The sequence below is a fragment of the Pyxicephalus adspersus genome, chromosome 5 (assembly GCF_032062135.1).
Source record: "Pyxicephalus adspersus chromosome 5, UCB_Pads_2.0, whole genome shotgun sequence".
Classification (NCBI taxonomy): Eukaryota; Metazoa; Chordata; class Amphibia; order Anura; family Pyxicephalidae; genus Pyxicephalus; species Pyxicephalus adspersus.
The window spans coordinates 9,784,824-9,805,366 of NC_092862.1; the positions used below are offsets into that span (position 1 = coordinate 9,784,824).

At 38.5% G+C, this 20,543-nt stretch overlaps 1 protein-coding gene across 2 annotated transcripts in view; it reads left to right on the forward strand.

Annotated features, from left to right (window-relative positions):
- ADCY8 (adenylate cyclase 8) overlaps nucleotides 1-18,889 on the forward strand; it is a 168,434-nt gene extending 149,545 nt beyond the window's left edge. For both annotated transcript variants that reach the window (XM_072410646.1, XM_072410647.1), the window contains 5 exons: nucleotides 1,710-1,868; nucleotides 7,329-7,475; nucleotides 8,407-8,499; nucleotides 13,387-13,501; nucleotides 18,309-18,889. In XM_072410646.1, the coding sequence (XP_072266747.1) occupies nucleotides 1,710-1,868; nucleotides 7,329-7,475; nucleotides 8,407-8,499; nucleotides 13,387-13,501; nucleotides 18,309-18,796 (1,002 nt within the window). In that variant the 3' untranslated portion in view covers nucleotides 18,797-18,889. The remainder of the gene's footprint in view (nucleotides 1-1,709; nucleotides 1,869-7,328; nucleotides 7,476-8,406; nucleotides 8,500-13,386; nucleotides 13,502-18,308) is intronic.
- Nucleotides 18,890-20,543: the final 1,654 nt, after the last annotated feature.

Below are 20,543 nucleotides of genomic sequence, written 5' to 3' on the forward strand. Positions count from 1 at the left end.
TAAGGGAAACCATCTGCATATGTGGTACTCTTAGCAACCAATCTTCTGCCTTGTCAACCTGCACCTTAATAATGAATTGCATTGGGTATCACAGTAAAGAAAAGCTAATAACAGAATTATAAAATGTAAAGTAACTACAAGAGAAAAAAAAATTGGCTGTGATGAGGAGTGCCTGCTCAGAGACCCGAGTACAAATTGTTAATTGCATTTGAGCTAAAAATAGTTACTTTGGCAAGTACTGCAGGAAATTCATTCAGTTAAATCAGAGAACTGAGCTAGAAACACGTTTTCCAGTAATAATCCATCGAGCAATACACCACTGTACCACTGTTTCCTCTCTAAATAGGATATGCTCTCCTATGAGGAATCAATCAAAATACAACTAGGGGTCAAACGGGAAAACAAGTGGAATTAACTATTCCTGATGTTTGAAGAAGTGTTTCAGGACATAATATTCTTCTGGATGTTTGATGATATTATACAGTATTGTTTGGGGCCACCTAAATTGAGCTTTGGTATCCTCAAATCCCAAGAGACTCCAGAGGCCCACTTGCCATGTGGGTTGGAGTTGACCAGTTTAGTAGACAATGGCCATTTTTCATTTTTGATCCAATTATATAATTAGATCTAAAAGGGAACTAAAGGGAAATCAGCAGTCAATTGTAAATTACTGATTTTTAGTTTGTTTTTTAAATGGGTGTGGATAAATTGGAGATTCTAGTAAAGATCAAAAGTACACTCTCATCAAGGGTTTAGTTTTGTACATCATGTCATGTGTACAAAATTAAACCCTTTTTAAAAAAAATTAAATCATTCAGTTTCTTTTTTGTCTATTCTGCTATAAAATACCCCTATCTTCCTGGTAACAATTTTTAAAATACTCTCACCTTTCCCTGTTCTGGTATGAGCTCCAACTTGCTTTTTCTCTTCCTTGTTCCAATCCTCTTATCTTGATTGGTCAGACCTGATCACAAATTTTCAAAGTGGAACTTTACTTCTGCTTTAAATTCAATAGGAAATCTAATCAAGTTTTATCCAAGAAAAACAATTAAAGGGCAGAATATTGTAGACGTGTGTGGAGTGTTTTGGGACCTCTAACTGATCGAATGCTGATCGAAAAATTAATCAGATTGGTTGGTGAAATGTAAAAAGGGCTGTGGATCTGCTAATGTGTGCCAAAGCTACAAGTCATTATGGAAAAAATCTGCCATGATGGTTAACTTACTTTTTTCCATTATATGGCTATATAACATGAACCCCATGCTTCTTTTAGAAGGTGATCACCAAGCCTTTGCCCCTGGCTTTTACCCTCTGGGTCTGAAAACACTCTAATATGTTAAACAATATGTAAGCTTTTGGCATTTTGACCATTTAATGCCATATGGTCCATGTGATCACCTTCCCCCATTCTCCCATCCCTTTTGGAGATGGTATGTGCAATTGTAAACAGGTTACATTTTCCAGATTGATTGCGTTGATAATGATATATAAGCAATTATTGGGTTATTACTTTAAATAAGTTGAGGTGGTAATGTCAAACCATTATTCCAAAGACTGCTAAAATTTTATGTGGACAATCAGTGTGTTTCAAATGGTACTTCCACTTTTGTATGTGCAATGATAATATCCCAATGTATGGACTACCTCCTTTTTGTCTCGTCTCCTCCATTGTATATTATATAAATTGCTTTGCTTGCACTGTTTTCCAGCTGGAATACACAGCCAGGCTCGATTTTCTGTGGCGGGTTCAGGCCAAGGAAGAAATCAGCGAAATGACAGAACTGAGGGAGCACAATGAAAATATGCTCAGAAATATTCTTCCAAGTCATGTGGCTCGTCACTTTCTGGAGAAGGACAGAGATAACGAGGTATGTCTTATCACAAGACGTCATGGTGTTAGACCCAACCTGTCACTGACAATTCATTATCAGAAGTAGTGTGGGCTTTTAGACTACCTGAAGAGCAATTATATTCTATTAAAGTCAAGTATGTAAAGAAGACCTTTAAATCAAAACCAGTTATGTATGTATGGTCCATGTCTGTAACAATATCCATATGTGTGCAGATCCATCTGCCTTTCAGTGTGTGATTGCTGAGAATGGAGTTTTTCTTTGACATCCATAACATTTTATATAACCATGGCTGTTAATTAGGTGCCTTGGGTCCTTCAAACCCAACTGTATGCCTGCTGACTTGTTTGCATACCTAAACTCATGGATTCCAATGGCTCCTTTAAAAGAGATCAGATAGCTATGTGTGAGAGGTCCTACCCTTTAAAATTTGCATGTTACCTGGGAATACTGAAAAAAAAAATTCACACTGGGAATCAGCAGCTGCCACTCACCTTTAGTTAGTTCCAATTATTACCTGTTCCTTCTTTAGTCAGGTATACTACCCCAAGCCATTTGCTGCAGTTCTTACATCCTCAAGGTTGCCCAACATTGCAAAGCAAAGTTTCTTTTACAATATTGGCTTTTACATTTGATTGCAGCACCTAAGCCCGGCTTCTTGAGGTTTCCTAATAGCAGTATTATGGGCCACATTTTAAAAAACTTTGGGATTTTTTAATCAGTATTTTGATTTTGTCTTGTGTTCATCACCTATTTATCGAGGAGAAGTCCTGGGGCCATGGGCTAAGACTATCCTCAACAAAAACCATTTCGCATTTTGGGGTGTTTGCCAAGGAATGTCTTTAATGTAGCCATATATGTATCATATCTAAGATTGATATGTAGAGAGAATGATGAGAAAAAATTGAATGAGCACGTTTTTTTTAATTGGCTAACCATCAAAACCACATTATAGGGTGTCTCACGTTCACCAAAAAAAAAAAAACTTTGGTAGAGAATGGCAGGGAATCTTCCAATCTGTGTTCAGTGGCTGTAATGGATTCTCATCCAGTGAATGCTTAGTGAATGCCAGATTCATCACTTTATAAAGAGACCCACTATGTGTTACAGTCAATCTTTGGGTTAGCTATAATGGGAAAATAGATTGTAGTTCAGCTTAGCTAAAAAATAGGTCAATGATAACTTAAATATATTTATTTGATTGCAAGGATAGATTTAAATCAGTTATACTAACCAAAAAACAAAATAACAGACTTTCTGAAATGTTGTACACCTTGGTAACCTTTACAATAATTTTCAGGTGTCAAGGAACGTCTGCTATAATCCATTAATGGGTGACACAACACTAACCCACATACAATGCTACCTGATTACTGAAAATTAGTTTTTGTGGGTTTTCTATACTGCAGCGCTCTTAAAATTTTAAAATTGTAAAATGTTGGCTTTCTAATCTCTTTTTTGTCCTTGACATAATGGGCCTGATTTATTAAAGCTCTCCAAGGCTGGAGAGGATACAATTTCATCAGTAAAGGTAGGTAATCCAGCAAACCTGGAATGGATTCCACAAAAGTAATTTGCAATTTGCTAGGTTTGCTGGATCACCCAGCTTCACTGATGAAAGTATATCCTCTTCAGCTTTGGAGAGTTTTAATAAATCAGGCCCAATACTTCCAAGACAAATAGAAAGTGGACCTTCCCAGTAGGGGTATATCAGTGAAAAACCAAGAACCTTTTCTCCTCTTTAAAACTTTAAAACTAAATAAAAACATTTTGACTGCATACACACCTTAATGCAATGTTTGCCAATATAAGATTGTGACCAAGAAGAGTTAAATACCATGAAATTACTTAAAAGACACATACGTACAGTCATGGCCAAAAATATTGGCACACTTGCATTTATGTCAGAAAATTCACCACATCTCCGAGAATAGTGTTGCAATTACAATTGCTTTGATATTGTCATGTTTATTTCTTTTGTCAGAAATTAAATGCAATTTTTTGCCATGACTGTGTATATATATATATATATATATATATATATATATATATTTATTTATAATAGTAAGCAATTACCTAAAGCATGTACTGTAAAAATATAAAAAAATGTATGAAAATATAAACCCTAACCTGATTAGGCAGAAGCTGTATTTATGTTAGAGAAATGGTATTCACAGCTGCCATATGCTAGCTTGACATTGCATTCAATCACTGCCAAGGCTGCCATTTAGCAAATAGCCATTTTTGCATAGGAATATAGGACCAGGTGATGTCATTACTGGAGCAAAAAACAAATATCAAATGGACCCTACTTCATTACCATAACGTCATACTGATTACTGTAATTATTGATGACTTATTTGATATATTCATACAAATACAAAATATTGCAGATGTAACCTATGTGCCCCTTGTTCTACTCTGCAATGTGGGCTGCGGAGAGTCACATACTCACATAAGTGGTTGGCTAGCTCAGTCTTTTAATTATTCCCCAATAAGCTGTATGATAGTGCTTAAAGGTGACCTCCAGCCTCCCCTTTAGCTGTGTATAGTTGTACCGGTTCCTTTCATGGATTGAAATAGCTGACTCTGATTTCACTGCACTCTGTTCTCTTCTCTCTCCATTAGAAGCTGCAGGAAATCAGATGGAGTCTGCCTCCATCCACAATCACTTAGCTTTCCTACCCAGGCCTCACTACTTCTGACCAACCCATATTTATTGGATTTAAGTTTTTTTGGTCAAGTGGGTTCAGCATATATGTGTGTGCCACCTAGGAACTCTCACTCCAAACTACACCCATATATCAAGGCTTCGTATTTGCAAAAGTCCTCAAGGAGTCGGCGCACAGCTTGCCTCAGGATTGTGAGCTATTGAGATTAGTACCAGAGCCAGGTGATGTTTTCAGTAAGTGATATACTCCACCAGCCATTGGTTCCTGCATGATGTAGAGAAACACGGAGGTCCAGAGAAGCTAGAACAGAGCTACATGTACTGATGGAACAAGGTCAAAGGGGTCAATGGTTTAGCCAGCTTCCAGAAAGGACCTCCTTTTGCCTTATGGTCCTTTCTGGGTCCTGGCTGAATAATAACTCCTTTGGCCTTCTACCATCAGTCTACTTTTACACTGATGAAACAAGGCCAAAGGAGTTATTATTTGGCCAGGACCCAGAAAGGACCATAAGGAGGAAGTCCCAAGGTCCATGCACACTCAAGCTCTATAGCTGCAGAGAGCCACCTCCAGGTGCCCACCGACAGGGGGATGCTGACAAAACATCCCCAGCAGGAGCACAGGAAACAATACAATCTGGCACTAACTCTATCCTATTGTAACAAAAACTAAAAAGTTGGGCTTCTTTTACCTAAAGTTGTACAAAACTCACCATAACTGTATTTTTAACCTCTGTGCCACAGCACACCAGTGTGCCGGGAGAGGTCTTCAGGTGTACCATGGGAAATTATCCAATTAACATATTCGAGTGTCTGTGCTGTAGTGACTGGCAGAGTAATGTAATACTCTTCCATGTCAGTGGGTGGCAGTAGATATCTTAATTGCCTTGTTTATTCTTAAAGACAAGAGAATTGGCTACAGAGTGTCATTTTGTAACATTTTTGATTTGTGGTGTGCCACAGGATTTTTTCAATGTAAAAAAATGTGCCGTGGCTTAAAAAAAGTTGAAAAACACTGGTATAACTGTATGATTGCGGGTACCAGTGGAAGTTCTCAAGCATTTAGACCAACCTCCAGAGTAATACTACTTCAAATGGTCACAGCCCAATGTATCCACAATAGAGCAAATTTAGACTTAAAGCTCGGAAGAGGGAAAGAAGCAAAGCAAATGTTTTAATGTTGGAAACTAATTCATTCACATGTATGAATGGCAGGCAGTATAGTTTTAAAAAAATCCACACTTTGACATGCTGTCTTCACGCAAATAAAAGATCATTCATTCCTCCAAAGGGTGCAAAATGCAGAAAATTCACATTTATTGTTATAGACCAACTCTACTTTATGTGAACCCCCCACCACCTTTAAAGTTCCCCCTCTACTTTTTTATCCTAAACTCGGTAAGCTAGTCTGAAGGAGTCACAGGTTCCTTCTCTTCCCCAGTGGATTCTGACGGTTCCGTATTGCAGGGACAGCGTGGTGCTAATACTGTACACTAGTATTGTTAGCCCAAGTCAACATGATGCTGCACCCCCAAGGGGAGTTTCATGATAAACAGGGCTCACAGTAAGAAGGTTGGTTATCCAAAAGTAAAAAAACAAAAACAGTTTAAGCTTTATACTGTATCTACTTACTACAATCTGCAAAACCTGTACCAGTGAGATGTTGAGGCTGCCTTGTTGACCTTATCTTCTGAAAACGGCCCAGCTGTCATACTAAAGTGTGTTTTATGGGTCAAACCTTGTTATTCTCATCAGGCCTCAGAATGTCAAGTATAGTGAAAAGATCAGGACAACATGGCTGGTAGATGTAATTTGAAAAATGTTGATTATAAAGCCCTGCTGGAAAGAGTATAACTGCCAGTCGGTGTTATGTAATCTTTGCAGCCCTTGGCTGACCTGATGCAGAAAAAAAATCAAAGTCTCTCCTGCTCCGGACACATTGTGTGTTTTCTTTGTACATTGCGTCTGTGCCCTCAGTGTAAATCCTGGACTTTGCTAGACATGCCCAAGAATAAAACTGGATGTTTGTAAAAAGAAACAAAGGAGAAGTTGGCTTCTAGAAGAGGGCTTCTAATGTCCCTGGTCCAGGAAAATATAATAATATAAAATGTAAAAATATGTTAAATTGCATTTATTATAAAAAAAGATATACAATAAATAGCATTCTTTTGGAATTAGGTAGAGTTAGGTCTGTAAATATTTGGACAGAGACAACTTTTTCTCACATTCCTCACATTTATATGCAATCTTTTTGTTCAACCCACTGAATTAAAGCTGAAAGTCTGCAGTTCAACTGCATCTGAGTTGTTTCATCTAAAATGAATTGTGGTAATGTACAGAACCAACATTAGAAAAACGTTGTCTAAATATTTATGGACCTAACTGTAGGCTCAACTCTTCCTCCTTCTCTTCCTCCTTCAAGCAACCTCATTTTCTTTAGTTCATTTCAGTTTCGGTTGCATTTCCTTAAGGTAGTATAATGAAAGTCAAATGTTTAATTCTGACATGCAATGGGCCTGATTTATTAAAGCCATCCAATACTGAAGAAAATAGAGAGAACCTGGGTGATCCAGCAAACTTGGAAAGAGTTTCTTAAAAAACTTTTGCTATTATTTGGCAAAATATTTTCAATCCTGAACCAGATCCATTTTAGGTTTGCTGGATCACCCAGGTTCTCCTATGATAGTCTATTTTCTCTAGTCTTGGAGAACTTTAATAAATCAAGCCCGATGTTTTAGGCTGAATGTTGCAGTGTCTGTGGCTTTAATTTACACATTTGAAGCATCTATTTTTGTGTTGTTCTGTTTCAGGAGCTGTACTCCCAGTCCTATGACGCTGTGGGTGTTATGTTTGCTTCTATTCCTGGATTCGCTGATTTTTACTCCCAAACAGAAATGAATAACCAAGGAGTCGAATGCCTTCGCTTACTTAATGAGATCATCGCTGATTTTGATGAGGTAAATATCAAACACCAAAGGCAGACAGAAGGTCTGGAGAGTTCGGATAATAAATGTGCCATCCTTTCAAATGTATAGTTTTTTATCATCGAATTCATACCGAGGCATTTCTAGGTAACCCTGCACAAATCTAAGGTTTGCATTCAATAATAGTGGTCAATAATAATAGTAATATATTTCTATTGGTGGTTTATTTGCACCATATGCTCCAATCTCCTTACACAGTTTGTGGGTGGAAGTAAACAGAAGACTGAAGAATGTGTATGATTTTTTGAATTCAGACACTATTCTCGATACTACACAATCTTAGGGGCCAAGAATGGGTTTTTAGCAATTAGGCTTGGCAGGCATACCATCCTTTTCTACAAAAGCAACACATCACTTTGCATAAGCATAGCTACTAAGGGAGCAGCCCTGGGCCACGAAGACCTTGACTTGGTGTGGGTACAAATTGGGAAGATCAACAAAAGACAAATGGGCAGAGCAGACACTATTTGTTGCAATTTAAAAACAAATGGGGTTTCGGAGGTAAAGACTGAATAATAGTGCAAAGAAGGAGCATCCTGAAGCCTGAATACCTACGTGACGTATCCCAGGAGGCTTCAGGCTGCTCCTTCTTTGCATGCCCATGATCAGGTGACATAGCAAGAAGAAGAAAGGGAGGGATTGAGGGCTCTGCGGATGTAAAGGTAAGTGTGATTTTTTATTTTATTTTAAGTATGGTCCCGCTTCAAGGACACACAATACTAGTAAATGTATGTATGTATATATATGTATGTATGTATATATATATATATATATATCACACAGATGTATTGCATATGTTTTTGTGCACTTTATTTTTACATCTGCCGAAAGTTTAGCTATAAACATAACGGTATCATAATAAAGTGCTCCTCTAAATGTTGTAATCTTTATATTTTCGTTTTAGTTGTTAGATGAAGAAAGATTCCAGGATATAGAGAAGATCAAAACTATTGGAAGCACATACATGGCTGTGTCTGGATTATCCCCAGAGAAGCAGGTAAATACTCTATACATTACTTGTTAAAACCCAAACCCCAAATTCAGTCCAGAGTAATTTACTCCCGCCATGCCTTCAGTGTTGCACACTTGTACAGGTTCCTTGCTTGGAATGAAATTGCTTACTCAGATTTCACTGTACACTATGAGCTGGATTTATTAAAGCTGTCCAAGAAAAAAAATATTTGTAGGAAATCCATTCCAGGTTTGTTGGATCACCTCCACTTCACTTCGTTTCTCCAGTCTTGGAGAACTTTTAATAATCACCAAGTCAAAAGCTACAGCAAGCTTTAATTACTATATCCACAGCTCACAGTACATTGGCTTAGCGATCATTGGGAAGAATTGCCATTACATTGCTGGCTAGTGGGGAGGCTGCCCATTTTAGAGATAGCCAAAAAGATCATTGGTGTCACTGGTAACTTAACGGAGAGTCAAAAACTGTTAGGGAACACAGATCTAGCCCCTTCCCCCCCAGCCTGATTGTCCCAGATCCATTCCTTCCCTTCATTGTTCAGTTTTTTCAATCATCACCTAGGCTGGTCATCTGTTTTAAAAACTTAGGGCTTGGTTTCATATAAATCTGAATCCCAAACTTTTTTTGTTATTAATGTAGGTAGCATAAGAGAGTGTTGAAATTGCTGTAAAGTTTTTTATCCCCCATTTCCCATAGATAGATTTCCCATTACATTCTTACACTTAAAATTCCTCGAGAAGTAAGAAGACATCCTAATTATTGTGAAGGAAATCCCCTTTTAGGCCAATTATACATATTTTCAATTGATCAGATGAATGATTGATCTAAAATCAATCAAAAATGGTTTCTATTAACTGTTTTTGAAAATTGGGTAAGGTGGGTGGTAAAAACAATATATTAATTATAGATTATTAAATTTCAATACACCAATAAAACATTATTATGCATTGCATCAAGCAGATGCTTTTTTCCACATTCAAATAGATATAATGATGAATTTTATCCTAATTCAGATCATTTAAAGAACAGATGGTACATTAAATACTTGGCGTTGGTCACAAAGGATCATTTTATGCGGTGATTGTTATTTTTATATATATTATATTGGTCTATATTGCATGCCTGGGAATGAGCAGTTATCATGGGATCAAGTGTCCGCAATGGAAGATTGTTCTAGTGATAGCTCAAAACATTGACTTGAACCCCTATTTTTTTTTCTTGCTGACATTGGAGATAAAGACATTAGATTAAAAAATGAAACATGCTGCCCATAAACTGCAACATGCCTTTCAGCAACACAATGTGCATAGGATATGAGTAAAATTACCACATTGTTGTGTTGGGACTCTATTGGGCTATAATGCTAGTGTGAACATGCGCTAAAAGTCGTGTCACAGATCAGCTACCACCTGTAAGAAATGCATCCTTTATGCAACTCTAAAACTATTTTCACTTTTGTTAATAAGGCGTTTCACTTTCTATACTGCATAGTCAACCGTTTTCCATCCCCCCGACTCCTTTTCAATGACCGCACCCTTATAAGCCATTAGGGCACTTGGCCAGTTGTGGTGGCCACTTGGCATTAAAGTCATGGATTGACAGTTTTGGGTCTTGGCCATAGAATAATGTCCCTATAATGGGAAACTAATATCAGAGAGGTGCACTGAAAAGACTTTGCTGGGTATAAAAGTCCAAAGCACAAACATGTTTCCTGCGCTTAGATTGAAAAAGTTTATAATGGCTCACGTTAAGTGCAGAGTCCAAGCCGAATTCGGGGAATAAAAACATTACGTCCTGTTTGTATCCTTGAAAACCAGACGGACAATTGTTGCATTATCTTCTCCTGAGTGGCTGCCATTTTCTGAGCAGAGTGCTTACAAATAGGCGAAATGATGTCATTCCCTCACAAGAGGCACTTCTCCGCTAATGCAATTTTGCAGCACTAAATAAACCATAATGCCTTGAAAATGTCACACAGGCTTTTAAGGAGACGCTTTGTGAGTTTTACTCCCTGTAGTTTGCACAATGTCTCTCCCTGCGCTCATTAGGTGGTACCAAGACTCTGATGTATGAAAACTAATGTCACTGCGGAGTTGTTTCTTATAGCAACCAGTTAGGTTCCCTCTCTCAACATTTGAGAGAAAAAAATAAATATGATATCAAGCTGGTTACATGTACTGTATCCACATTAGCTCCACAGATGTAAAATATGGATGATTCAGGTAATGTGGAATACTTTTGGAAATACTAACTAGCTCTCCACCAGCATTAGATGTAACAACTCTTAATTGGACAGACTTTCAGGCCAAAACTTCTTTACAGTGGAATTAAACTAAAAATAATCCCTCAATCCACCTGGAGCTTTCCTTGATTGGGTCCTACTCCGTCCTATAAACCATCTTCGTCCTGGGGAAAAGGAAGTGCCTGGCGCCGCCACCTTCTTTCTGGCTTCGTTTTCTGGCTTCTGCCTACATGATGTAGCTGCTGTAAATGGTAAAAAAAAAGAGTGCCGATCTCAGTGTGCATGTGTGAGATCGGCATGTTTAGTCCCCCAAGAAAAAGCCAAAACTGGGCATGCACAAAAGGAGCAACGGTTAGCCTCCTGGGCTGCAGTCAGTAAGACAGAAGGAGATGAGCTTAAAATAGAGAGTTTTGAACCAATAAAAGAAGATAAGTTTTACCTTGCAAAAAAGATGCCTACCCTTTTATTTAAAATAACACTTTTGGTGATAGGTCTGCTTTAAGGTGTCATTCATGCCATGTTCATAGGACTACATTGAAAAATGCAAGCCCCTAGCCCTAAATCCATTGTTCCTACTGTTGCCCAATTCATAACATTGCATTTTTCATGATGTAATGCACCACAACCGCCATCACTGCAGTGTGGATTAGAATATTTTGCTTTGAGATTTTGCCTTGTGAAAGACGATTAGTATTACTTATCAGTCCTATGGCTGGAGTATCCAATACCCTCTATTTTGAGAAGCAACACCCTGGTGGAATCAGTCAATGCTTGCTGTACAATGTGTTTCCACCTGCCGGTCACTACATCATTGTATGTAGTGATCAATGGGTGGCGCCACTGTGAGAAGGCATCCCTCGCACACCTGGATGTGTGGGATACTGAAGATCCTATTGGTAGATATATACAGCAAAGATTGGAACTATCATTTAAGCCATTTTAAGCTTTATTTATATTTAAAATCAGCGTTGCTTTAGGAAGCTTTTCTATCACCAATAAATTTATTGAACAAACTGGTAGAATGTAACCTTTAAGAGCTTTGAGTGGACAGATTTATTGATGACCCAGCTTGTCTGATAAGTCAAGTCCACTCATTTGTTTAGAAAAAAGCGTACTTTGAAGAAGAATGCAGTGTCTATCAATTTTGTATACAATACCATTCCAACATGTAGGGAGTGAAGGAACTTGAGTAGCCTACTCACAGCCCTGATCTCAATGCCTTTTGAACAAATTAGAATGCCTATTGTAAGCCAGGTCTTCTCTTTCGAAATGACCTCAAAAGTATTGTTTTGGCTGAATGGCACACATTTTCAGGGGTATGCTCCAAAAACTTGTGGGTATCTTTCCTACAAGTGAAGGATGTTATAGCCTCAAAGGGATCCTAATAATGCATATAAGATATTCAAGTTATAAAAGTGTGATGGGCATTTGTCTTCAAAGGTTTGGCCATTTAGTGTATTCTAGTGTTGGTAATTGCTGGATAAACCACCTGACAGCTTATTTCAAAGATTCTGCTGGTGAGTTCCCAGGTCTGCAAACTTGTTCCAATTATGAAGATCTCCTGCTCTTTCTGCTGAAATTTGTATTTTTTTTATATTCTGGAGAACAGGAAGAGCTGGGACACACACATGGGTGGGGATGCTAAAGTTATGACTTCTCTTCCCTCCTGTGGTTAAATAGTCCAGGTGGGTAACTGAATGAAGCAGCATTGAGGGAATAATATACATAATTGCACAGGTGTAACAGGTTCATGTAACAAGGTATATATGGTGATGCCTTCAGACAACATTATCTATCAGCAGATGGCCACAGTGATTGCATAAAGCACTGTTGCATATTTTGCTATATTCATTTTCTGTAAAATTCATTTTTTATAGCAGATGTTCTCACTTGTGCAATTGAGATTAGCTGAGCTGCAAGATTTTTCTAATGACATCATCACAGGTTCTGTTTGTTTGGGATTCTGTAATGATATACTTTCAGATTTGTATAGCCAATTCATTCTCCAGTGTACAATGCATAATCTTTCATTAAGGAAGCCCCATTCGTTGTAAATAGACTTAACATGCACCCCTTATCCAAATGTTCCATATTGAATTCTACATTGGCGTTTTTCATGGTTTAGTTCCTAAAAACTCCCACAGATTTCTGGGTTGTGGGGGGCCTTGGCTTTCTCTGGTTAAAGTGCAGATCTATTGGACCTGCATGGTAGGGATGACGTCAGTGCCTGCAACCGCAGCCTGGAGCAGCTTATGGAAGAGACTTTGGCTGCCCTCTTCCCTTTAGATTCAAACAAACATGTCACCCTTGGAGTTCAGGGGTAGACCCAATTTTTTGGCAGGTCTTGGCGTTGGGTTTTTATGTAAGGCGGCGGAGGTTCTTAGAAGAGAGCAAAGTTGAGATCGATTAACACACTGTATTGCATTTTTCCTGGCATAGATTCAGAGCTGTTCCGATGATAAGAGTTTTGGCAACTATAAGGTTTTACCAGGAAATGATCAATGTTAGCATTAAATTCATGACAATATTAACCATTTAACAGGAACCTGTACATTCCGAGCCAGTTATGCAACAACATGTTATTATCTGGTGTATTGTATTGGTGCCATTTTTAAAAAATAAACTGCAACTAAGTACTATTAATGCACTTTGTATTTTGCATTGTGCAGCAATGTGAAGACAAATGGGGCCATTTGTGTGCTGTGGCTGATTTCTCCATCGCGCTGAATGAAAGCATCCAGGAAATCAACAAACATTCATTCAACAACTTCGAGCTGCGCATTGGTAAGTGTCATAGACGGCAAAACCAAGCTGGAGGCAGATTTATGCTAAGGTTGGAATACCATTGGATTCTGATCACACTCAACTAGTTGGCTAATTTGACACCTCCAAGTTTTATATCCAGACATCAAAGGAACACATCTCATGTAGGATGGGGGCAAGGAAACATTGCATGCATTTGTTCGAATTTCAGAATATTTCAGCTATGACCTGTAAGGACAATTGACCATACATGGGAGAAAATTTGTAAAACATAATTGAAGTCCTGTTCCTAAGGCACGCTTAATTTATTTGTGAAGGGGGGCTTTTTCTACAATGTCCAACAGCTGCAATTGCCTCCAACAGCTGCAATTGCCTCTCCATCGAACTCAGTGCTTCTCAGTTTGCAATCCACTGCAATCCTTTTTGGCCATTGAATGGCCACTAATGATGTAACTCACATAGCCCCAGCACCCAGCTGTATTCTTGGTATGTCCAGAATGAGTTGAGATGAACACTGGAGTATGGGAAAGGTCTCTTGTTTCCCAAAAAATATTAAAGTTGGCCTGTAGGTGTGCAGTACGCTGCAGCATCCTACCAGAATCCATATGGTGTTGGAACACCAGTAATAACATTCTTGTTGGTTGATAGACATTAATGTAACGTATGGCGCACATGATGAATTATACATGAGCAGATCAATTAAAAAAAACATGTCGATAGTGTCAGTAGATCCAGAGGTAAAGGTGACTGAAATTTTGTGCAGCTGGTAAATTTGAACCAGCCACTCTTACCATGCAAGTTACTACAATAACCACTTAATTTTTAATGCCACCAGGCATTCAGTTCTTACTGGAGTTTTCCTTTAAGCCAATAAAAGTTTATTTGGTATGCGGTAACAGTACCACATATTCCTGATGCCATACATAATATCTGCTGTTTCTCTTAAAAAATTACGGTAGTCTATGCTATGTGAATAAACAAAGCTTTTTTTGGCAGATGGTTGATTCATGCTTTAGCAAATACAGCTTCATGATTGGAAAATAAAAAGAATTTAGATATAACAGGGGTATTGGTTTTTCAGACACTGGTTGGGACGAGGAAAGCATACTAACCGTACTATCAGCAAATCTCCGGGAAGGTCATAAGTCTGAATTAATGAGGTGTATACAAATGTAGTGATTGTTCAGTGTGTTGTGATCAGGACCTTTAAATTGTGACTCATATCGGTGTCAGCAAAATGCATCACACGGACGCCTTGTAAGAGGCTGACTGTTCTATGCTAGATAGAGTAAGCAAGATGAATGTGGACATTCTTTATAGACATTGCACCGTTTAAAGAAAACCTGTAATTAAAAAGGGGTAAAGGCAGCCAATGCAACTAGTGTTTTCAGATGGAGGCTGGCAAGCTTGGCTCCTTTCGAAATTCATAAAAGTTGCACATGAAAAGATTGTACTTAAAGGGGCTCTGTCACTTTGTCCATTAATGGAAAAGTAACTGGTTCTTTTAAGCTGTTAACATTCACTTTCCTGCTGTCCCTTGCTTCTACATTTGTCCAATGGACCTTGGAGCCTTGTGTCTCAAATTATTTAGGGGCTTAAACAAGGTTAGTCACTTTGCCCCATTAGCGTTGTATTAGCAACTAGGAGGAGGCTACATGCTTACCAAGGGCACCAGGTTTTTTTTAAAGTTTCTAAAGAAGTAGTGGGGGGGGAGCAAGAAAAAGGTGGCTGGGTAGTTTGCTTTCCAATTTCTTTAATAATAGCCAGTTCCCAAAAAGTGCCTCTCTTCCCCCCTATCCTATATGACAGTGTTCAAGTTGGGCATTGGCAACTAAGTCCCCCACACTGGGTTCTAGCAGGAGGGCACGTTTTTACCCATACCAGGAGGCACCAGATGTTTCTTAAAGTTTCCAAAACAGTGGTGGGGAAACAAGAAAAAGGTGAGGGGGTAGTTTGCTTTCTGATTTCTTTAAATGATAGCCAATCCCAAATAAAGTGCCTCTCTTCCTCGCCAAACTTCATGACAGTGTTCAAGGCGGGCATTGGCATCTCGGGCCCACACACTGAGTTCTAAGAGGAGGCCACATTCTTACCCATACCAAGGGACACCAGGTGTTTCTTAAAGATTCCAAGAAAGTGGGGGGGGGGAGAAAGAAAAGGGTGAGGGGGTAGCTTGCTTTCCAATATCCGTAAATGATAGCCAGTCCCCCAAATGTACCTCTCTTTCCCCTCACCCCACATGACAGTGTTCAAGTTGAGCATTGGCAACTCAGGCCCATACATTATGTTCTAGGAGAAGGTTACATGTTTACCCATACCGAAAGGCACTGGGTCTTTCTAAAGGGTTCCAAAGAAGTAGTGGGGGAAACAAGAAAAAGGTGAGGGGATAGTTTGCTTTCCAATGTCGGTAAATGATTGTCCCCAAAACAGTCCCCAAAAAAGTAACTCTGCTGCAGGGGGACACACCACCAGTTGGTTTTTTACACTTCCTAAAGTCAAGTTAGCAACTGCCAGAAGGCCAGCCAATCATACAACCGTCCCCATCAACCATGCAAAGCCATACAAATTGCATATATACCTGTTATGCAGTCAGGTCATTGACAGCCAGCAGTATGGCAACACGGGTACCAACGTATTAGGACATGGCCCAGGTCATCCAGTTTATGTGCACATCAGATGCATGCTTAGCTTTTTTGTACATGGGTAGCTTTGCAATCATCAAGGGGATTTATTGGCTGGTTGTCGAAGTCTTTGATGATCAAGTTGACTTTGGAAAAGGCTAAAAAGCTATAAATTGGCAGCGCAGTCTGTCATAGCGGGGTAAATCAAGTTGTCTGTTGGGCGTGTGGGAAAATACTGTTTTATGTAAGGCTTCTCTTGATGCTTTTCAATTGTATATATTAATTACCAACAAAAATTCATTTTGAAAAAAATCCAGTAAGGACCATAACCTTCTCTTTCTGTCTTTTGCAATGTACTATTGATTAGCCGGCTGTCTGCTATGTTCTCTCCCCTGAGGAGCATCAGGTTAACTAAGAACTAAGAACATGCTGAATCTTAGATTACACCCTCAGCAAGAACATGCTGTCAATCACGATTTGTGTACATGAGTAATAATCCAATACAATATGATATTAGTAACATCATCTATCTTACATAAACTATCAGTGAATGTAGGAGAACCTATGCATCTGTGCTTGTCAGAGGAATAACTGGATGAAAAGGAAAACTTTAGGATGTTATAGATTAGAAACTTTGGATTCAGAAAGATACTATTTACTAGGTAACTCAAAACCCTGAAAATGTAGACTTTTTCATACATGTCTGTTTCATGGGCACTTTATAACACTGGAGCTGAGCTGAGGAACCACCAAATGCTGCACAAAACACACAAAAGGCTTGATTCACAATACTGCACCCCCAAATAAATCACGACTAATCAAAAAACTAACGTGTTTGAAAAACTTTGCATTTTCTTTTAAGTACTGCACCATTTTTCTATATGGCACAGTAGTAGCCCATTATTCTACATGGCATGGTATTGCTCCTTTATTCTGTATGACACAGTACCACACCATTATTCTGTATGGCACAGTGGTACACTATTATTCTATACAGAACAGTATTACCCTATTATTCTACATGACACAGTACTACAACATTATTTCATATGACACAGTAGTACCCTAATATTCTACATGGCATGGTATTGCACTATTATTCTACATGAACTACACTATTGTTCTATATGGCGCAGTATTGCACTGTTATTCTATCTGATACAGTATTACCCCATTATTTTATATGGCACAGTACTTCATGGAAACTCTTTGCAGATAAAGTCCTGGTCAGGATTAATCTATTTGGCACAGTATTACCCTAATATTCTATACAGCACAGTACTACACCATTACACCATTATTCTATATGGCAGGGTACTTCATCATTATTCTATAAGACATATTGCTGCATCATTAGTCTATATAATAGGGTGCTATACCGTTATCCTATATGACATGTTATTACACCAATATTATTTTTGGCACAGCACTGTACCAAATATTCTTCATGGCACAGAGCTACTCCATTATTCTGTATGGACAGTACAAAACCATTATTCTACATGGCACAGTACTACACCATAATTCTATATGGACAGTACAAAACCATTTTTCTTTATGGTACAGTATTACCCAATTATTCTATATGACAGAGCACTGTACCATTTTTCTACATGGCATGGTACTACACATTTATTCTTTTTGCCATAATAGTGCACAATTATTCTTTATGGCATGATACTTCACATATTTTTCAATGGAATTGTACTGCTCCCTTTTTTTATGACCAGCACCAGTGCATGCACAATACTGAGCAGAGTATAGCAATGCAGTTTTTGTACAATCACATAGCATAGCATAGAACACAAGTAGCATAGAAGCACTAAGATTAATATGCACCACATATAAAAGGATACATAGAAACAAGGTCTGAGTTGACCAGTTGTAGGCTGCAACTAACCAGGGCTGCCATATGTGTGAAAACTTGGATATAGTATCATTCTAGTATAATTTTAGCCAATACATTTTCAGAAAAAAGAAAAAAAAGAAAAGATTTTTTTTAACAGACCCTTCAATGCACTTTGTAGTAAATGTCAGGGTGCATCACAGATTTATGTATTAAGCCAATTTAAGCAACCTGCATAGCAAAATGAGGTCAATTTGCCAAAATTGTTCATTTTGCATTATTATCCATTTCTAATTGTGTGTGTTGGGGGTCATTATGTCGCCAAAACACTGATTTCTTATGCCTTTTTTTTCAATTGCAGGAATAAGTCATGGATCAGTTGTGGCTGGCGTTATTGGAGCAAAAAAGCCCCAGTATGACATCTGGGGAAAAACGGTCAACCTCGCCAGCAGGATGGACAGCACAGGCGTTAGCGGCAGAATACAAGTGCCTGAAGAAACGTATCACGTCTTGAAGGACCGTGGCTTTGCGTTCGAATACCGGGGAGAGATCTACGTGAAAGGCATAAGTGAACAGGAAGGAAAAATCAAAACGTATTTTCTTCTAGGAAGAGTACAGCCAAATCCATTAATATCACAGCCAAAAATAATCACTGGACAATACTCTCTAGCTGCTGTCGTACTAGGACTTGTCCAGTCTCTTAACCGGCAGAAACAGAAACAGATCCTTAACGAGAATAACAATTCCGCCATAATGAAAGGACATTATAACCGACGGACACTATTGGCCTCCAGTGGTTCGGAGGCCGTCACGCAAACAGATGGAGTTGATAAACCCGAATTGCCATAAAACACAATCTTTTTTTTTTCCTTTTGAGTTCATTTTTTGTATTTCTTTTATATATAAATACACAAATAAAGACTTATAATTTTTTTACAAAAAGTTGGGTTTTTTCATATTTTTGTACCAGAATCTCATTGAAAAGCCAAAAGTGTAAAAAAACAAAGCAAAGCCAAAGACTTGTGTGTTTGTGATTCTCATAGTATTCATCGTCACAGCACTCTTCCATGGTTTATTTGTATCTGCCACTTGGGCTCGGTCCCTATAAGTGCTGAATACACTTCTAGGGAGTAGGTCCTACATCCTGCCTTAAAAGTTTGATACATGTGGTCATTCTTCAGGGATGCGTTGTGTACTTTGAATTTGCCCTAACTTTTTCCCTGAAGAATAGGTCCAACTGTATATATAATCTATACAAAGTTTTTAACTAACATTAGTTATTACATCTTAAAAACATCTCATACTGTGCTGTACGGCTAGCCAATAAAGACCAACAGAGAAAGGGAAGATGATCCTTATGAAATTAAACTATTGAGTTCTCTGAGTTCAGATATATCTGGACATAAGACATGAATAACAGGTAATAATGTTCTGCCCTTAGGCACTCTGCCTGGGGACCTTTTGTACTTTTTATGAGGCCCTTTGCAGACCCAGATAGTGTGAGCTTTGATTTACAAATGAGTGTAATACTAATGACATCAATTTCTATCTCATATAACTCAGACATATGTCCTCATAGACTGACAGTGTTAGACATCAGGTTTTCGGTCTGCAAGAATACCTGAATCATGCCTTTGGTCCCTGACCATTTCTGCAGTCCCAGACCATCACCTGTAGAATGTCTGTAGTCTTTTACCATCTACTATATTATGCCAGCAGTCTCCAACCATCTCCAATATTGTCTGCAGTCACTGACCATCTTCAATATTAGGTTTGCAGTCTTTGACCATCCCCTGTTGCGTTTCTCCAATCTCTGACCATTTCCTGTATCACGTCTTCAGTCTCAGACTAACCATTCCATTATGTTTTCAGTCTCTGACAGTCTTCTGTAGCATTACATGTACAGAATATTATGTGGGGCCCCAGGAACTACAGCTAAGGCCCCATACTACTTTCTATTCTGCATTCTCTATTACCTCTAATATGTGTGTAGTCTCTGACCATCTTCTCTATTATGTCTTCAGTCTCTGACTATCTCTTCTATTATGTTTTCAGTCTCTGACAGTCTTCTGTAGCGTTACATATACAGAATATGTGGGGCCCCAGGGACTACAGCTAAGGCCCTGTACTATTTTCGACTCTAATATCTACTTCCCAGTGCATTCTCTTTCCCTGACTACAATTCCATGTTGTTGTTGATAACAGTTTTTGTACAATCACGCCTAAATGGGCTGTAAATTCCAGTATCCCTTTATTGGCTGTCACGTTGATTACAATGAAATAGTTTTCTTTTTTATCTTCTTCAAGGGAACAACAGTTTGAAACAATGAGGTGATATCACCGTTGCTCGGGGGCACTGTGAAACCTCCCTACAACTATTCCAGAAGTATTGTGCAGCGTCTCCGATCACTTTAGTCACCATGTGTATTATTGTTGTCAAACTAATTGACGAGCACAAAGTCGGTGCCAACGATCACTGATTTCATTCAGCTCACTGACATATAAATCATGGATGCTTTCAAGAGCAAAATGCCAATAAACTGAGAGAGAGATCTGAATGTTTGTGCCTTCAACTCATTTGCATCAAATTGTTTGG